The 20323-nt window shown below is 49.3% G+C and overlaps 1 protein-coding gene across 4 annotated transcripts in view; it reads right to left on the bottom strand.

Annotated features, from left to right (window-relative positions):
• Positions 1-216: 216 nt before the first annotated feature.
• LOC140395029 (small conductance calcium-activated potassium channel protein 2-like) overlaps positions 217-20323 on the bottom strand; it is a 246192-nt gene continuing 226085 nt past the window's right edge. For all 4 annotated transcript variants that reach the window (XM_072482353.1, XM_072482354.1, XM_072482356.1 and 1 more), the window contains 2 exons: positions 3736-3805; positions 217-1687 (listed from right to left, as the gene is read on the bottom strand). In XM_072482353.1, the coding sequence (XP_072338454.1) occupies positions 1403-1687; positions 3736-3805 (355 nt within the window). In that variant the 3' untranslated portion in view covers positions 217-1402. The remainder of the gene's footprint in view (positions 1688-3735; positions 3806-20323) is intronic.

Genomic DNA, 20323 nt, shown 5'->3' with positions numbered 1-20323 from the left:
CCAACTGTGGGAAAGTCTCTGGTAATGCTACAAATGGCCAATCACCTATCCTGTTCATCCAACGCCCTTGCCCTCGCTCATCTACGTTGGCTCCCGCTCCAGCAATGCCCCGATTTCTAAATTCTCACCCTTATTTTCTAATCCCTCCAGGGCCTCACCCCTCTCTTGCTCTGCAACCTCCTCTCCCCCACCCACAACCCCCCCACAACTCTCTGACATCTCTCCCCTCCTATAATAATTCTGACCTTCTTGCCCAACCCCAGTTTTTAGCATTCCACCATTGACGCGATGTTCCTTCAGCTGACTGGATTGTAAACTCTGGAATTCTCTACCTGAACCTTTCTCGCCACTTCAGACCCATTTCTTTGAGAAAGCCTTTATTCTCCTGTCCTTATGTGGCTTGGTGTCAAATTTTGTTTGGGTCTCTCCAGTCAGGCGCCTCGAGGCGTTTTGCTATGTTGTGGGTGCTATATAAATGCAAGTCTAGGCATTAGTTGTTGAGAGGCTGTTTGAGCAGATGGAGCAGGGAGCACAATCCTGCAGCCCATTCCGGGCAGTTACTCAATCTCTACAAATGTTTCCCCATCAATTGCGGGGAGGGTGGTGGGGGGGTGGGGGGCTGGCCATTGGCTCACGATTGGCAGGAGGAACCCTGGCATACCTCTAACCCCTACGGTCTGCTGAGGCCCACTCCAGTGCCCACTGCAGCTGAGGCCCTGCTGCCTCAGCTCGGACTAGACTGAACCTGGGCACGTGTTCACACACCACTCAGGGATAGTCATACCGACTTGACTATCGTGGGAGCCGTTAGCTGTGTTTGGACATTAGTCATTGGGGGCCACACAGAGACAGACTGTGCCCCCAAACCACCTGCAGATTGCCCATATACCAACGACCCAGCAACCTGCATATATTCCCATTGAGTACAGTAAATAGGATTAATTCCACAGTGGCAACTTGTGTCTTTCTGGAGTCGAGGGATAACGGGATCTTCCCATACCCTTTTTTAAACCATACCCAATGATTCATTTGGTTGATTTGAGGACTCTCAGGTCTTGCCCTGAATTGAGTTTTATGGGACTGGGAAGATGTTGCTCATCGCTTGCTCAATCCTGGACAGCCAAAACTCTTGTGTGTCAGGGGTGGGTGGGAGCGAGAGAGGGGAGGGGTGGAGAACAGGAGGCTTAAGGAAGATGGCTTCAACCTATATATACTGGCCCAAACCCCTTGGCAAAAGCCTAGGGAGCTGCTTTACCCTTTTAAATATTAATGGTAACCTGCAGCTTCACTCTGGTATCCTAAAATCCAAACTTATAAATTAGAGATGGCTTTATAGAAAAAAGCTAACATTGTAAGCCATACAATGGCCAAGTGAGATCAGATTATCTACTTCTGAAGGCCCCTAGCTGCTGTCAGAAGATGTATGCGGTGCTGTGGACGGCGATCGACGCCTTCGTGTTGGTGTCCATGACCTCTCCGAACTGTATGTGACCGGTTTAAACCTGTGCAAGTGAGTCTCAAAGAAGTCACGCTGCTGTTGGCCAACAGCCTGGGTGATCAGTCCAGGCAAAGCCTGGAGGCTGACAGTTAGTGAGTCCAGTTTGGTCTCCAGAGTCACAATCCTTTTCTCTAAGTCTTCATTCTTTTCCTGCAGTTCTGACAGGATGTCGTACATCACATTCTGTGTCTGTGAACAGGAGGCACAAATAAACATGTGTCAAAAAAAAGCCGGGGACACAATGTGAGTGTGTAATGTTCTTCAGAGGTGAGGGGACACGCCATGTGGGGAGCCTGAAGGGTAACCCAGTGAGTTTGCCAGTCAGCCCCTGTGGTTCATGCCTGATTGAGGCAACGAGGGCGGGATTCTCCCGTCCCGCGGCAGAGTGTCCACGCCGTCGCGTTTTATGATGGCGTGAACGGGCCACTGCCAGGAGTAATTCTGGCCCCTACAGCTCCAGCTGCCAATCCCGGCGCGAACTGTGTGCCGCGGGATCCGCGCATGCGCAGTGGCCTCCTTCAACGCGCCGGCCCCGGCGCAACATGGCGGAGTACAGGGGCCGGCGCGTAGGAAAAGAGGCCGGGGGACAGAGAGGCCGGCCCGCCGATCGGTGGGCCCCGAGTGCGGGCCAGGGCGCATCGGAGGCCCCCCCCCCCCCCCCCCCCCCCGGGGTCGGAGCCCCCGTCCCCCACAAGCTGCCACCCGACCCTTGCACGCAGAGTTCCCGCCGGCTGTGAGCCGGCGTGAACGGCGCCGGCGGGACTCGTTTTTTTTTTTTCACGGCCGCTCGGCTCATCGCGTAGAGCGGTCCGCTCTGCGGAGAATCGCGTGCCGGCGTTGGGGCGCCGTGGCCCGGTCGCGGAGATTCTCTGTCCAGGCCCAGAGCTGGGAGAATCCCGCCCCGGTGTCAGGAAGGTGCTCCTGCTCAGAGCCACCATACTGACCTTTCTTCCGACCCCCCCCCCCTATTAGCCAGCCACCCCCTCACTCTAATCCCCACCCTGCTCTCACTCAACCTAAGGCCTACCTCATTGACCCTGGGCCTCGGATTGCTGGCAGCAACACCCCAACAGCAAGACCCCCTGGCACCTCAAATAAATTCTGCCACTTGCGTTTAAATCCCTCCAATCCATCCCTATCTCTGTAATCTACTCCAGATCTACTACCCTCCAAAATCTTTGCAATCCCCTAATTCTGGCCTCTTGAAGATCCTTGCTTTTCATTGACCTCGCTATTGGAGCTGAGCTTTTAGCTGCTAAGGTCCAAAGCACAGGAATTTCCTCCATAAATCTTTCTCTCTCTCTCTTGCTCCTCCTTCACGAGCTCCTTAAAACTGACCTCTTCGACCAGATGTTTGGTCACTTGTCCGAATATCTCCTTATGTGGCTCGATGTCAAATGTTATTGGATAATTGACCATGTAAAACACCTGGGGCTGATTTTCAACGCGCTACTTCAATGTACATTATTGTTGTGATATAAGTTTTTCCCTTACCCATCTCCCAAATGTGCTAAATTAGACTGGAGTGAGGCTCCAGTGTCCTCTCCGAGGCCACGTCATGGTGACCAATCTCGGCGTGTGAGCGTACACGGAGTGCTGACACATTGTTCAACAGTGGGAAGGACTCGCAACCTCATCCGATCCTCAACCAACAATCACCCCCTCCCCCCCTCACCACCTCTGCACCCCAGACCGACACATTGCTGCACCGGGGGTGGGGGGGGGGGGCCTTCACCAGGAGCTGGACGCCCGGGTCAATTATGTTACCCCCCCATCCTAGCCCAGGAGCATTGCGGCTCATTGTAGGCTTTGGTGACATCCCCCTCTTTGAGGGTAGCGATTGCCAACCTCCAGGATCGCTCTGGTTTCTCCAGGAATTGAAGATTAATCTCCAGGATACTGATGCGAGCAACACCCAGGAGAAAAATCACAAGAACATTAAAAAAAAAGTGGTTTAGTTTACCAGAGGTGGAATTGAAGGCCGCTGGACTGAGAGTGAACATTAGGTTCATCCAATCACAATGATGAGTCGGTTTGATTTCTGATTGGCTATGTTAAGGTGGGGTGCTATGAGGATGGACATGCCAGGTGACCACTGGGGGGGGGGGGAGGGGCTGCAATTGGAGAAAGGACACCAGGAATGTGTCCAATCAGAGTTGGAAACCCCTCCCCCAGTTGACAAAAAATCCTCTCCATATCTCCCCCAGGATTTTTGTACAGTTTGTTACATTACCAACCTTGGCCAGATCCACCAGTGTATTTGCTTGGTCGTTTAATTTCCTCTGCTCCATTTTAACACCTCTTAATCTGTGTGGGAAACGCAGCATTAATTTTATACTGAACAATTCTCATCGCAGCCAATGTACAAATGACTAAATAAAAAGTACAGGCAGGCAGGCAGCAAGCAGCATCTGCCCCAGGTACAAGCAGTCGGCATTCTAGTCGAGGGTTTCGTGTAATTTTCCTTTCCTGAGAGATTGATTAACCCTTTCTGTGCCCTGGGCAAGAACGGTTTTGAAGAGTCTGATAACCTCCATTCTGCGCTCAACAACCCTGGGGCCAGGTGCAGTGGGGACCTTTGAGGTGCAGGAGATCTAAGAAAATGTGTTGGCCATTTCCTTTCTAACTCTTGTGTTGTTTTCCTATATATTAATCATTTGAGTCCCCAAAAATCAGTAAACCATGCTTTTTAAAGGAAAAATATCAGAGTCGGTAGGCGGTAGACATTTTAATAGGAACCGTGTGATACTTTGAATCATTAGTCTTTAGCACAGCTAGAATTTGATTCTGCCACATTTTACAGGTCGATAATCCGTTGTCTGAGAATCTCAGGGCCAATCGCTTTTCGGATGTCAGATAATTTCAGTTTTAGGCTTAGGCTATTATAATATAAATAGGCCTCACCCTTACGGCCTGTAGGGTGAGGCCCATTTATATTACATTAGCCTCAGCCTAAAGTCAATAAAATGGTTAGAAAAGTAAAACGTATCACTAAATAATAAATTCAGGGGGCGCGATTCTCCGCTCCCGCATCGTCAGTGCGCGCCGGGCATTGGCGCCGCATAAAAGCGGCGCCGCGTAAATGACACGGCCGGCACCGCATAACTGCCGTCACCCGCGCATGTGTGGTTGCCGTCCTCCCCGAGGCCACCCCGCAAGAAGATGTCGGATGGATCTTGCGGGGCGCGGAGGAAAGGAGGTCCTCCTTCAGGGAGGCCGGCCCGCCGATCGCAGGCCAGACCCCATTTGAGGCCCCCCCACCCCCGGCGCAGGAATCCCCCCCCCCAGGCCGTCCCCCCAGCATTCCCGCGCTGTTCCCGCTGGCAGCGACCAGGTGTGGACGGTGCTGGTGGAAACCCGTCGTATTGGGAAGGCCGCTCGGCCCATCCGGGCCGGAGAATAGCGGAGAATCGCCATTTTGGGTTTCTCGGGCGATTTTCCGACCTGCGCCACGCAGAACATGACGGGGCCGTTCTCGCCGCTTGGGTGAATCGCGGGAGGGCGTCGGACCGGCGTCGCGGGGAAAAATGGCGCGCCAGGCGATTCTCCCAACCGGCGCGGGAGCGGAGAATCGCGCCCAGGGTACTTGTAATACATTCCCAAATGTGGCAACTTCTTTGACACTGCTGGTGGGAGAGGGTTCAGAGTGTCGATGTGCTTTGTTGGGAGACATTCTTGAATAGTTGGTTTCTGTTTCATACGTTTTGTTTTTTGTTTTACAGAATGACATTATTTCTTTCTCACTTATAAATGCACATTGCCCCAGTGCACCCATCGACCCATCACACATCTTAATACTATTGGCTACGGGCATTTTCTCCACCGGATTCGCTCTGCCATCCTCGGTCATCGCTGTTTTGATCACTCACATTTCATGACCCAAAGGTTGCCTTTGGTCCGCCGGTTGAACTAGATTACGTTCCATGGGGCTTTGGAGATTTTAGAAATTCTCCCGTTTCCTGTGGGCAGCTGTTTGAATTCTGTTTCAATTCTGCTCAGGCCTTTCTCCCTTCACGCTGCAGTGAGTACGGAGTAGGCCGGTGGATTCGGTGTGTTTTATTTTATTTCATAAGCTGTTAACCTGCCACTTTGAGGCATCCGGAGCGGAATGCTGAGGGAATAAAAGACCAAATACCCAGACGCAAAACAAGCTGAGTCTGGAGAGCAATCCGATGATGCGGAAAACACAATAGGTTTGGCACGTTGTTCACCTCCAGGATTTCAATCTCACCTTCGGCAGTTACTTTGGATGTCCACGGGCACTTCACCTTCCAAGAAGACTTTCAGATCTTCGACCATGCCAGGCTGAACCCCACTGCTCCACAGGCTGGCAGTAAGGGATCACCAGCCCTCGGCTGCCTCCTTTGATCTTCACGGCTTCTTTCCTGTCCACTTTGCTTCTCCCTTTGCAGATCTTTCCTTAACTTGCGAGCTTTTTTTTTTAAACTTAGAACACCCAATTCATTTTTTTCCAATTAAGGGGCAATTTAGCGTGGCCAATCCACCTAGCCTGCACATCTTTTGGGTTGTGGGGGCGAAACCCACGCAGGCACGGGGGAAGAGTGTGCAAACTCCACACGGACGGTGACCCAGAGCCGGGATCGAACCTGGGACCTCGGAGCCGTGAGGCAGCAGGGCTAACCCACTGCGCCACCGTGCTGCCCAACTTGCGAGCTTTCTTTAACTTTATCTTTACCTCTGGAGGCTCTGGGATCATTCTCCTCTCCCCATTGCTGTCTCCCACTCAGTGGGTCACGTCCTCTGTAACGGTGCTCCTGCTCTGCTCACCTGACCTGAACTTTAATGGTGTTAGCGCACGATAAGTCTTGACTGCTGCGCCGTTCCCCAGACCAAGGACCGTCAAATCCGTACCGGGTGGGCACCGCAGAGGTTGGATTGCTTTATTGGCGCCTCTTTTCACATTCCGATTTGATGTGGTGAAGTTTCCGTTGTTCTTTGTTATTTTTGGGCAGTGCCCCTACCAGGAGCGGCCGCTTTTAATTTGGCCCTGAGTTAATTTCTGTTATTCTATTAAGTTAATTGGACCCTAAAATAAACCAAGGAAACAACAAAGGCAAACTGCACATCTGCCAGTCTGTTCCCAGTCAGCCTCAGTGAGAGAGGCTGCAGCCTGCTGGGGAATGTCGATCCACAGCAACGGCAAGTTACCAGTATCTTCCTCTGAAACGGGGAGACTGGGGCTGTCCAGGGAGAGTTGGGGGTGTCTGGGGAGAGTCGGGGATGCCCAGGGAGAGTCGGGGGTGTCTGGGGAGAGTCGAGTCTGTCCGGGGAGAATTGGGGATGTCCGGGGAGAGTCAGGGTTGTCTGGGGAGATCGGGAATGCCCACGGAGAGTTTAACCTATCCGGGGAGAGCTGAGGCTGTCTGGGGAGAGTTGAGGCTGTCTGGGGAGTGTCGAGCCTGTCCGGGAGAGTCAGGGTTGTCTAGGAAGAGTCGAGCCTGTCCGAGGTGAGCCGAGGCTGTCCGGAGAGAGTCGAGCCTGTCTGGGGAGAATCAAGGTTGTCTGGGAAGAGTCAGGGTTATCTGGAGGAAGTCACAGGATGATCTCCCATGAGTAGGGGAGATTGGGAAGGAAACGAGAATCCTTTTTAGTGAAAGTCACATTGAATATGCCAGAGATTTATTCAACAATTTAAGGTCTTGTGAGCAGACAATTCTAACTGCACAATCCTTATGTTCATGCAACACGTGTTCGGGCAGCACGGTAGCATTGTGGATAGCACAATTGCTTCACAGCTCCAGGGTCCCAGGTTCGATTCCGGCTTGGGTCACTGCCTGTGCGGAGTCTGCACATCCTCCCCGTGTGTGCGTGGGTTTCCTCCGGGTGCTCCGGTTTCTTCCCACAGTCCAAAGATGTGCAGGTTAGGTGGATTGGCCATGCTAAATTGCCCTTAGTGTCCATAATTGCCCATAGTGTTGGGTGGGGTAACTGGGTTATGGGGATAGGGTGGAGGTGTTGACCTTGGGTAGGGTGCTCTTTCCAAGAGCCGGTGCAGACTCGATGGGCTGAATGGCCTCCTTCTGCACTGTAAATTCTATGATAATCTATGATGATTGATGTCCGCAGTGAACGCCATGTCCTCCGGCTCCTCCTAATAGACCTTCGTAGGAAAATTGTCAGGTCAAGCAGGCAAATCTTACTGGCTGAGCCGTTTGATTGGTGTTTTTATTGCCAAACTCATCCACAGGAATAGGCCATTCGGCCCACCTGGTCCACGCCGGTGTTTACACTGCACACGGGCCTCCTCCTTCATCTCACCCCAGCAGCCTATCCTGCTGTTCCTTTCTCCCTCGTGTGTTTATCAGCTCCCACTGAAACGTATCGATACGATTCACCTCAGCCACTGGCTGAGCTCCACGTTCTCATCCCACTCCGGGTTGTGTGGCTTTGTGTCCTGGCGGGTTGCCCAAAAATATCGATGATCTAAAATTTTAATTAGTCTCTTCTGCCCTTCGATAACTGGCTTGAAGGTTTTGAAGTGAATCTCCAGCATCGGTAGAGACAACAAAAGACGACTTTGAAGACGGCAGGACAAGTCGATCAGGCTGTTACAAAGCATCATTGGCTTTATAAATAAAGAAGCCCGGAGGTTATGCTAACCCTTCATTGGTTAGGCCGCATCTGGATTATTGTGTTCATTTATGGGCATCAAACGTTAGTACGAGGGAGAGATTTCACCAGAATGGTGCTGGGGATGAGGGGATTCAGTATGTGGAGAGTCTGGCATCGTTCTCTTCAGGTTGATTAAATCAAGGGGAATGGGGATAGGGTTGGAAGAAGGAGTTGAAGTATAGGTTCCCCCATGGATGAGCAGCCATGGGGGCTCGTATGGTCTACTTTCGCCCCTTTTTCGTAACTTATTCTACTTGGAACAAGGAATGTTAAGGGGAGGTTTATATTCACAATATCAAAATCTTTGTAACACGGTGGGACGGCAGTGGTTCAAAAAGAAGGCCCATCCGCACCTTCTCAAGGGCAACTGAGGGGAAGGGCAATAATTGTTGGTCTTGTCAGAAATATTTAAAGAAACTAACTGACTGTACTAAATCTTCAGCATTATTGCCAAGAATATAACAACATTTAAAAAAAATTAACACAGAGACAAATCATTTTTATTGGATTCCCAAATCTTCCGCATTTATTCTCGGCGAAGGTTCAATAATTGGATGGTAAGTGCAGAATGTACGCAGTTTGAAAATGTTATTAATAATATAGCACAGGGTCGCTGCCCCTACCGCTCCCATCCCGTTTACATTTGGAATTCTGCTGCTGTTTTTGGAGTAGGTCATCTGGAAATTTCTAAAACGCGTTTACGGCCTGGATTTTTATCACGACAGACAGTCCCTCCGTGTGGCACAAAAGGCAGAAGAGGTCCGAATCCGAAAGTCCCCCCCCCCCCCAACAGGGAACCTGCCATTTTCATAGGGGCGGGATTGGGCACGGGTTGGGATTCGGGCATGCACCTTTCACAGAGGAAGCTGCCATTGAAATCAGCAGCTGCACCCACTTGGGTGATTTTGCTGTGAGAGGTGTCTGAAATTTGAGGTGCGCAGATTAGGAGCAGGTCGGAACTGTGTGGGTCCATTTGGATAGCCAAGGTGCTATTTTGGAGAGGTAAAGTATCCCTTTGGATATGGCCCGGGACACTTTTGGTGGAGGCTTTGGGAGAGGTCATGTACCTCCTCAAAAAGCCTAAAATTAGGCATGAATGTGCGTAAAAAGTGCATAAACCCATTGGAACTGTGAAACCTTGTGGAACTGTCAAAAACAACTGTCAAGATGAACTGTCAAAGGGATCTGTCAAGCTGTCAGAGCATTTAGAACTCTTAACTCGCCGAAAAAAGCTGTTAGGGGCATGAAAACAAAATGTTTGCTTGATATTTCACTGTGTCTGTTGACATACTCCGTACGGTTTCCTTACTGCATTAGTGCTGCAGAACTGATTTCTCAGCTGCCCATTATCACAGGAGGCTGCCTCCCATTTCAGTTTGATTGACAGCTTCAAGTGGTTATGGAGTTTTAGAAGCGGTAATGTGAATTCCAATGCTTGTTTTTACTTGAGATTGTGCAAAATGTTTGTAGCTATAAAGGCATAATGTAGTTGAAGGAATGCAAATGTAGTAAATTGGTTTTATGAATGAGAGCTTTTTCAAATATAGGACACGATCTACCGGCTGTGTCCTGCCTGAACGTGGGCATGATGTGGCCGGTGGATGCCGGGAGAGACCTCTTCTGGGTTTTAGCTGGTTCGCTTCACCATTTTGGGCGGGATCAGTATTTGGTAAAACTGCATATTAGAGTGAGTAGCTAGTCTCACTTTAAACTGCAGCTGGCCTGATCTACCCGAGGTGTTGGGATCTAACCCCTTTGCCTCGGAGACCTTAGGTGAGCGGTGTTCAGTACTCTGCCTCACAAAGGGGGACCAGGCGGAACAGCACTGGAGGGTGTTTCGCAGGGGATCAGATGCCTAGGTGTTTGGCCTCTGGGCAGGGTGGCACACTTGCAGTGCTGGTGCCACCTGGGCACCTTGACACTGCCAAGGGCACTGCCAGGCAGGCAGAGGTGCTTTCAGGGTACTAGGCTGGCAGTGCCAAACTGGCATTATGCACATGCCAGGGATCGGGCCTGAGGTTGCCCTGTCTGTGCGAGGTAGGGTGCACGGGGGGAGGGGGGGGTGAGAGAGGACGGGGGGGGGGGGTCCCCTTATAGACGAGTTGAGCTTTTGGGGGGTCTTTCTCGGCAGTGTGAGTGGCAAAAAGACCCGGCTAAACGTGCTCAACACGGAACCCTGTTGCAATTTGGTTAGATCTGTAATAAGTCTGTAATAGACATTTGGAATTTTATTATCTTTAATCTGAGCACGGCTCTTGATGTCTACCCACGGTGAATATAGGGTGAGTAGACATGGTAGGTGTAAGGGCAAAGGGTAATGGGTGTGGGGCGGGGGGGATAATCACAGATTGACATAAGTTGGCATGAAGTTGGTCAAAGGATTATACAAGGCCATTGGGTATGGTCAGAAGGGCGTAGGTTGGCAAGAAGGGTATCAGCAACTTTGGGGTGTGCATAGATGGCATGAAGGATATGAGAGGCCTTGGGGTGGTCAGAGGGCGTGAGGTGGCATGGAGAGTGTGTGCGGACTGGACCACTGTTTTCTGTTTTTCTGTTTTAAACTTCCCCACATTGCTGGATCACTGTGCCAGCCTGGCCTCGGCTACTGTTCAGGGGTTGCCTGGCCCGACTCCCAGGGAACACTGCCATCCCAGATCGGAAATCTGACATTCATTGAGATATTTTTAGAGGTCGGGTTCACAGACCCAGAAATTCACCCAACTCCGCGCACCCTACACGCAGCCAAAACTCATGCTTGTCTTAAATCCCACCCGCATGAGATGAGAAGAAAGGGAGCTAGTTTCTGAGGTTTCCTGTTCTGTAAATTTCTGCACTCAAACCCCTCCCCTGTCACCTGGCCCCTCCTCCCAACATTTTCCTGTTTTGTTTTGGATTTGACCAAAAAATGTAAACTTATTTTGGTTTTGATCAAAACTTCCTGTTTAGGCCTGACGGTCATTTCCTGTTATGGTGGCGAACTTCCTCTTTCTGTCAGAAATGCCAAATGTTCAGATGTTCGGTCAACTCCAAATCCACAAATACATATTTTAAAGGATTGGATGTTTAGGGGCTGACGAGAAGAGGTACAATTGAAATGACTTTGTCAAAGGCGGCGTTACTGTGTCAGTGCCTCAGTGAAAGTGCAATCTAATTCCCCACTCTGCTCATCCCCCTAATCCTGCAAATCTCTCCTTTCGAGTATGTATGCAGTTCTCTGGTGAAAGTTACTATTGAATTCCACTGGCCTAGAGGCAGTACATTCCAGATCATAACAACTTGTTACAATTTCTCCTCATCTCCTTCTCTACTTCTTTTTGTCAATTGCTGTAAATCTCTTATTATTGACCCCCCCTAAGCAGGTGCAACTGATTTCTTGGGATGTACTCGATCAAAACCCACCATACGCATCCAAATGCAATCTTAATTTTGTTTGGATTTCATTCCAAACTGTTCAGATATGCTGTTCTTCCAGTTCAAACACTCGTTCACCTCTCTTGGTAGTCTCTCCTTTTCCTCCTGTGGCCTTTCTTGCCTCGGGTAACCTCTCCCTCTGTCCCTAATCTCGGAGTTGTTCAGTCTCCTGAGCCACTGTCACTCGCCGGGCGGGCGTCAATCATAGCCGAAGCTGCTTTAATTTTCCTGTTTATTCCCACTTGCAGTGGGAAACCTTCAGGAAGGAGAGGGTGCAAAAGGCTGGAGAGTTTTTCATCTCACGGGATCCCTGCTCACTTTAATCCCCCCCCCCCCTCTCTCCCTCTCCCCCCATGCTCCCCGCACCACCCCAGCCGTTCTATTGGGTTGTCGCATCGAAATGAATTGGTCAATGTTTCACTCATCTTGTTGTTGTAATTTTCACCTCATTTATGCCCAACTTGAATTGTTGACCTGCCCGTAGTTACTGGGGGAAGGAGGAATGGCGGGGGCAAATTTAAGGATAGTGGAACAATATGTGAAAGCTTTGCAGAATTCTTCTTCGGGACAACTTTAATCTGATTGGAGAGTAAGAAAATGGATGGAATTAGGTATGATACTGCTTTAGACTCTCAAACTCCCCCAATTCCACTCTCTACTAAACTCAATCGACAGTGATATTTAACAGGACGCTCCACCTGATCCTATGGGTGTCCCACCATGTTTCAGGCCGTGACCGCATTTGTGCTTTTGCCCTTTACTTGTCTGGTTATTCTGGGCTGGATGAGATTTCTCTTACTCTATGAGTGACTTGGAGGTAAGTCCCGATTAATTTTTCTTGAAACTATTTATTTAGAGCTATTTACATACAAGACCTCATGGTCAGTACAGTGTTCTCTGGACACAGGTTGCTCTCTGTCTTGCTCCCTTGGAACCTCTTGGTCACATCATCATTCATTTAAGGAGGAGGTAGATATTTAATGGGTTGAATGGTTATGCCGGACAGGCAGGAAAGTGGAGTTAAGGCCGAGAGGAGATCAGCCATGATCATGTTGAATGGCGGAGTGAGCTTGAGGAGTTGAATTGCATATTCCTGCTCTTTGTTCTTAAGTCCTTAACATCATTGTCTAATTAACATAACCATTACTCTACACGCTGAGTGAGTTAGATTAAAATCCCCCCCGCCCTTATTCATCCAAATGTATATTATTTTGTTTTTTTGGTCAGTTGTTTATCAATCCCAATTCCAGCGGAGGTACGTCCGCCAAATCAGAATGGATACAAAATGAGATTTCCCTACGTGGATTCCCCTCTAAACTCTGCTCCATGGAACAGGCAGAGGAAGAACAGAAGGTGGTCAGGTGGTTGAGGCTATTCCCTGACACATTGGAATCCATTGACCAGGACCCCATCTCTGAGGATGTGCTCGCACAAGGGACAAAAGGAGAAGCTCGGTGAGGATGCCAAGGACAACGTTTTAATGGCTCCAAGGCACATTTGTGCTTTCTTAATACGGGAGACCAATGGGTCGAGTCGTTGGACCAACAGGTCTTTCTCCTGCCTGACCAGCAATGTGGCACAATCGACTGTCGGTCACTGCCGCCTCACTGAGCTCACTTGCAAACATTTAAAGACAACACCTGCAAGTACAAAAACTTCGTGCAGTCGGATATTCATCAGTGCCATGGGTGTGCCTGCTGCTCCTTCCAACATGCTCCCTCAGGGACAGCGGGACGAATGTTGGGCATGTGAATCGGACTGAGAGGGGGATTCAAAAGAGGAGAATTCAGATCAATCCAGGCCACAGCTCCAAGGAGGCTCAGATATTGACTGTGTTTAATTGGGGGTCTCTGCTTATTGTACACCTGCGCTTTGGGCAGATTACCAGTGAGGTATCAGACCTGGGCGAATTAAGTTACTATTTTCTCCTCAAGCGTCTTGTGAGAATAAGTATCGTCCTGCCCTCCCCTAATCTGAGAGTTACCTCAATGGACAGACTCACTCTACAAGTGCAGGCCTCGCTCTCAGGCCCTTGGCTTCTCAGTCACTCAGGGGCATTTAGTTTGTGATTAGCTAAGACCACCAAACTTTCAATTCAATAGAAATACAAGTTACACAAAGTTCAGCCTGGAAGAAGGCCAATCGCCCTCTGTGTTAGTCCTAACTCTGCCTCAGATCCTTCTGCTCAATTCCCATTTCCTCATAACCTTTAATATATTTTGTATTCACGGTTAAACCTGGAAATAACATGTGCGTCATTGATACCTTGTTTAGATTAAGGAGCAATGTGGTTTTGAGCATGTTGGAGACATTAATGGTGCTCAGTTACGACACACTTACACCCCAAATTAACGAGTGTCAAGAGTTTATTATTGATGCCGACTGTGATTGAACGATGGCCCACTACCTGGTTACTTTGCACGTGTACATTTCCTGCTTTGATCTCCACACATGAACGTTCTTTGTTGACCTTAGCTTATGTGAAGCCACGTAGAGGGGCACATTTCACAAGTCTCTGTGCTGCTAGTGAGACCAGGCACACAGTGTAGCAGTGAAACACATGGGCGCAGAATAGTGGGCAGCATATACGTGTCCAGTAGTCCATAATTCAGGGCCCAACTGTTTAGCCTTTCAATCGAGGGACAGCGGGATGAGTGCTGGCTATGTAAAATGGACCGGGATCGGTATTCAATAGAGTTTGATGTGTAAAAAGGCCCTAGGGTAGGGGGGGGTGGGGGGGTGGGGGGGGGGGGGGGGGGGGGGGGGACCTGGATGTAATAAGATTTTGGTGAGGAGACTTGCTGGGATTTAGAATTGGAAATTTAAGGCTGGCACAGTCTATGTCAAAGATTATCCCTTTCACCCATTACTCCGCCAATGTACGAGGAAGTATATTGGAAATTAGCCCCATCAGGCCTGTAGGAACCATTTTGGAATTAGTATGGATGTACCACGGACCATCTCATCGGGTGGTTTCTGTTTCCCTCCCTGCCGCAAGATGGTGGCTCCCATTTCCCTCCACCCCCACCTCCAACCCACTGTTGTTTCTATGAATTCAATTTGAAATTTTCAACTTTGACTTCACTCTTGGATTCGATTGCGAGACAAGAACATGTTGGCACATCTGGAGAACATACTTTCTTACAGGGCAGGGCAGCCGCATTGGATGAGCAGGGTAGGAGGGGCATGGTGAGGGCACAGGCATACCTGTCCGATTGGTTCCTACTGCCACACACAAGCTCCTAATCATCGTACCCCACTCCCCATGCAAAAGGAACAGTAAGATTATAAAATCAAACACAACTTACTTCTGGCCTCTGCATTGAGTTAGCGAAACAGAACAGAAAAAAAAGGACAAAAACACATCACAGGATTAATACGACAAGACGCAGGGATAAAGGAACATACGACAATTAACAATAATCCAGCCACTCTCACATGAATCTTCTCAGCCCCTGACTTTGAAGCTTCTTAACCAACAGCCCAAGAGGAGGTCAGGTTTTGGACAGTGGGCGAAGGAGGCACGTGCCAGATTGGAGCTTGTTTTAGGTGCCTTGGTTTTGGGGGGCTGTACAAGTGCCAAGGGTTTGACTGAAATGCGAAGGACTAGCATTCAAAGCGTTCCCAATACACCCCTCCCTGACTCAGATTCATCCCGCTCCTCTCTCAAGGATTCTTGCTGCTAGGGTACAGATTCCATGGTGATCAGCTGACCTCCTGTGTCAGGGTAAGAGAGGGCAATTGTGTCACCTCTACTGTCGTCCCAGCTGAGTCATCAATTCATAGCATTCCTAAAAGATTCTACAGAACACTACTGATATTGGTATCCTTCCATTTAACAAAATGCAATGTACTAGTGGCAACAACACAGAAAGCCAGGGCAATCATTACACTGACATTTTGTCCAGAACCTCTCTGGCCACAGCACTATTCAGGTTGATTCACTCATCACCATGGCTCAGATTCATACCTCCGAATTAGTTGTTCAAGTCCTACTCGGGAGATACAAACACGCCATGGGCGGCATGGTGGCACAGTGGTTAGCACTGCTGCCTCACAGCACCAGTGACCTGGGTTCAATTCCGGCCTGGGGTGACTGTCTGTGTGGAGTGGAGTTTGCACTTTCTCCCCATGTCTGCGTGGGTTTCCTCCGGGTGCTCCAGTTTCCACCTACTGCCCAAAGGTTAGGTTGATTGGCCATGCTAAATTGCCCCTTAGTGTCCAAAGATATGTAGATTAGATGGGGTTACGGGGATAGGGCCGGCCTAGTGGGCTAGGTTAGGAGCTCTTTCAGAGGGTCAGTGCAGACTCGATGGGCTGAATGGCCTCCTTCTGCTCTGTAGGAATTCTATGATAGTCCAGTCTGACACTCCCAGTGCACTACTGAGGGAGGGCTGTGCTGTCAGAGGTGCTTTTGAATGAGACGTTAAATTGAGGCCTATCTGCTCTCTTAGATGGATGTTAAAGATTCCAAGCCATGATTTGGAAGAAGCGAAGGTGGCTTGGGACAAAATTTATTCTTCAAACATCATCACTAAAACAAAGTGGGAACTTGGCTGAAAACTGGCTGCCACACTCCCTACATTACAACTGTACTTCAAACAGTGCCTCATTCACTGGAAAACACTGGGACATCCTGAGGCAGTGAATAGTGCCACAGATATGCAAGTTCTTTTAATCTTGGTTTTCTTGAATATTAAGTGTGACTCGAGTTATTATAACATTTGACATCACTGTTTTGAAAGTTAACATCAAAGTTATCGATAATACACTGATCACAAAGAAATGGCACTAAATCAGAATTAGAGAATATTGGATTGAACGTGGGGAGGTGGCGGCGTAGCGGTATTGTCACTGGACTAGTAAACCAGAGCCCCAGGTCCCAATCCCGCCACTGCAGATGGTGAAATTTGTATTAAATAAAAATCTGGAATTAAAAGTCTAATTATGACCATGAAACCATTGTCGATTATCGTAAAAACCCACCTGGTTCACTAATGTCCTTTAGGGAAGGAAATCTGCCATCCTTACCTGGTCTGGCCTACATGTGACTACAGACCCACAGCAATGTGGTTGACTTGTAAATGCTCCCTCAAGGGCAATGAGGGATGGGCAATGAATGCTGGCACAGCCTGCGATGCCCCACGTGAACAAATATAAAAAAACACCATTGGTTCCTGGCAGTGGCCTTGACCCCAGGTATCCTTAGCACACTGTATCTAATGATGACTAGCAACAGAATAAAGGAACCTATATTTCCTTCTTAGCAATTTGGAAGTGCTCGCTCCCTGGTGGTTACTTTTGGTTACTGGAGACATTAGGGGTGTCAATGTGCAGACATCTCCTTGCATTTGGTTAGTTCACAGTTTGCTTTTTCTCACGACAGAGTGACTGACCCTCAACCCAAGAAGCCCTCAGTTCTTGAGGCGGTGGCCATTTGCACCTCGCAACCCAGTTGCTTTACTCCTCTGTAAAAAGAGATGTCGAGTCATGCTGGGATGGGTCCCTGACTGCTGGGCCTGGGCATTTCCCAGCAGAGCTCACAGTGAAGCACATGTACAACTCCACACCTCTCTTATCAGCGACGAGGAGCGGTTAGTCATTCACTCATTTCCAGCGATGTCACCTCAAGCGGAATTGCCAGTTCGCCTTGGCCATATTTCAGGAGGTTCGCCACATGACCTCCAACCACCCCGCCTCCTGAACTCTCGCTATTAGCTATTTGGTCTGTCTATCCTCACCACAATCCTGCCTTCCCACAACCAATTGGACAAAGAACAGAGACGGGGTTGGATGAATCTTGACGGTTGGTCAAATGGTCAAATTTTCCGCATTTTCAATATTGTTCTAAATAATGACACTGTTCAAAAGAGAAGGGACACAACATTATCATTTTTCTCCCAGGGCTTTGCTCGCTGTAGTGTCCTGAAGGCCAATCACTAGTTCCTGGAGACTCCAGGGGAATTCGGGGGGGTTGACAACCCTAACACCACAAGGTCCAGTTGCAGTTGATGGTATTTATCATTGAGAGTCATTCAGGAGATTTAAAAAAACTCAAATCAGGTTTATTGGGCAAAAAGGTGAAGGCCGGAGCCTCTTGGTTACATTTTTATACTGTAAACAAAAAACAAATGGAAAAAAAATTCATGTGATACCACGTGAATATCATGTGAAAGAGGCTTTGGGCGGGATTCTCCCCTACCCGGCGGGGCAGGGGTTTCCGGCGTAATGGAGTGGCGGGAACCACTCTGGCGTCGGGCCGCCCCTTTAGTCTCCGCACCTTTAGGGGCCAAGCCCTCACCTTGAGGGGGTAGGCCCGCGCCGGAGTGGTTTGCGCTCCGCCGGCTGGCGGGAAAGGCCTTTGGCGCCACGCCAGCCTGGGCCGGAAGGTCTTCGCCGGACGACGCATACGCGGGAGCGTCAGCGGCTGCTAACGTCATCCCCGCACATGCACAGGGGAGGGGTCTCCGCCATAGTGAAGACCATGGCGAAGGCGGAAGAAAAAGAGTGCCCCCACGGCACAGGCCCGCCCGCGGATCGGTGGGCCCCGATTGCGGGCCAGGCCACCGTGGGGGCACCCCCCGGGGCCAGATCGCCCCGCGCCCCCCCCAGGACCCCGGAGCCTGCCCGTGCCACCTTGTCCCGCCATTCAAAAGGTGGTTTAATCCACGCTGGCGGGGCAGGCATTCCAGCAGCGGGCCGGAGAATCGGCGGGGGTGGGCCCGCCGACCGGCGTGGTGTTATTCCCGCCCCCGCCGAATCTCTGGTGGCGGAGACTTCGGGACACGGCGGGGGCGGGATTCACGCCAGCCCCCGGCGATTCTCCGACCCAGCGTGGGGTCGGAGAATCCCGCCCAACATGTTGCTACTGTATCAGAGCAGTGATACAATGGAACAGAGGAAGAGATAACTTAAAATAAATGGCAGGATATTTTGGCTGGTAACCTGATTCCTCAATCAGCTTCAATTAATAAGTTTCATGACTTTGAAATCATTTTATGTAAAGTATTTCACTGGGATAAAACCGTGTTTAAATTTAATTTAATTTAAATATTTAACATTAATCTGATAGTGGGCCCATAGGACAACGTCTTCTGCAGATAATGTATAGGTTTAATATTAACATCCCTAATCCCATTAATATGGGAGTTTCATTGATCACTGAGCATTTTAGTGAGTGGTTCATTTCTCCAACGTGAGTTTGACATGGTCTTGTGGGTGGAGTTGGGTCCCAAAGGCATGAACTGGTGGTTGGAATGTTCTACATCAATTGCCTCGAGGAGCTCCCAGTGGAGCCTGTGCTTCAGTTGATGAGGTTGATGCAGGAAACTGTTCCCTGGCTTTAATCACAAGATTGTATGCACTGGAGTCACATTAGCTTTGAGCTCTCCGACACTGTGCTTTAACATGTGTCGGCTACTCCACTCCATTCCATTCCCATGTCCCATTGCACTGGCACTCAAAGAACTGTTGAATTTTAAGCAATTAGTAACATAATTATGCATTGTTCTAGTCTTTTGAATGTCAACCTAGTGGGAATTTGCTTGAAATTGCTTTACATCTTCTCACTTCAGATTATTAACTAGAGGACATTGCAATTGGCTCAGTTTGAGCTGGATTCAACAGGTTCGGTAGTTAGTGTCTAACACACTGCCCCAGAACCAGTCTCCTCTCAGGAAAACTGGCAATGGTCTGTGATAATAGCACAAAGTTCCATCTCAGCGTGGCGCAATCTTGATTAATTAAGCGGTTAACTAATCCCAGGGGATGGGTTCACACGAATTGCACTTTGCGTCAATATTTCTGTCTCAAAATCCTTTCCGATAACAAAAGCCAGAGATGTCATTCCGCATGTTCAAACTGCCCAACGAGCTGATGATTTTGAGAAAGATTAGAAGGAGCTGGGATGGAAACAAGGTATGAAACGCAATGCATGGGATGTCAGGAGAATGTGGGTGAACAAGATAAAGATCGGACTGAAGAATTAACTGAAGAAGCAGAGTTAATCTCTTCATGATAATGTGCTGCCCAGGGTTATTCCGAATGTTAACCGTACACAATTTCAAATCCTTCCCAACTTACTTGGGACATTCGTTTTGAGCTCCTAATGCTCGTTTATCGAGCTACTGTACGATATACGTATATCAACATTTCATACGATGGGATCGATAATCATACACAATGAGAGAAATTGCAAAAAGCTGGAATGTTACATTATACAGGGTAATAAAAGCTATTATTATAGATATGTATTTGCATTATGAGCTCAAATGCTCATTTGGTAATAGTCGGAGTTCGAGGGCTGCAATTTCAAGCTTCCCGGAGGGTTTGAGGCCACAATCTAACTTGATACTCCAGACAGAGTGGTACAATGTCAGAAGTGCTGTCCTTTACAAGAGACTTCTTCCAGCCTCACAATGCCCCGAGATCTCTGTGCTCCTGCAATTCTTTCTCTCTCTTAGTCAATCCCTCGGGAGTCGAGGATGACTTACTTCCACAATAAAACGGGAGCTCCCAGGAGACTGAGAATTCCAATGTGTGACCTACAGTCTGTGTCCCAGGTGGGGCAGATGGTGGTCGGAGTAGCCAGTGGGTGGGTGCCCGGGGGGGGGGGGGGGGGGGGGGGGTGCACGTGGCTTTTTCACTGTCGACACTTGGCTTTAGTTGGTTCTTGGAGATGAAGCTCTGGGTGCTTTTCCTCCACTTCGGCCGCTCTTGGGCCAGGTGTCGGTGGGGGTGTTACGCTTTGTCAAGGAGGCTTTGAGGGTGTCCTTGAAGCAT

This window comes from Scyliorhinus torazame, chromosome 18 (genome assembly GCF_047496885.1).
Source record: "Scyliorhinus torazame isolate Kashiwa2021f chromosome 18, sScyTor2.1, whole genome shotgun sequence".
In the NCBI taxonomy this organism is placed as follows: Eukaryota; Metazoa; Chordata; class Chondrichthyes; order Carcharhiniformes; family Scyliorhinidae; genus Scyliorhinus; species Scyliorhinus torazame.
The sequence above is the reverse complement of the archived record's forward strand: the minus strand, read 5'-3'. Positions and strand labels throughout refer to the sequence as shown.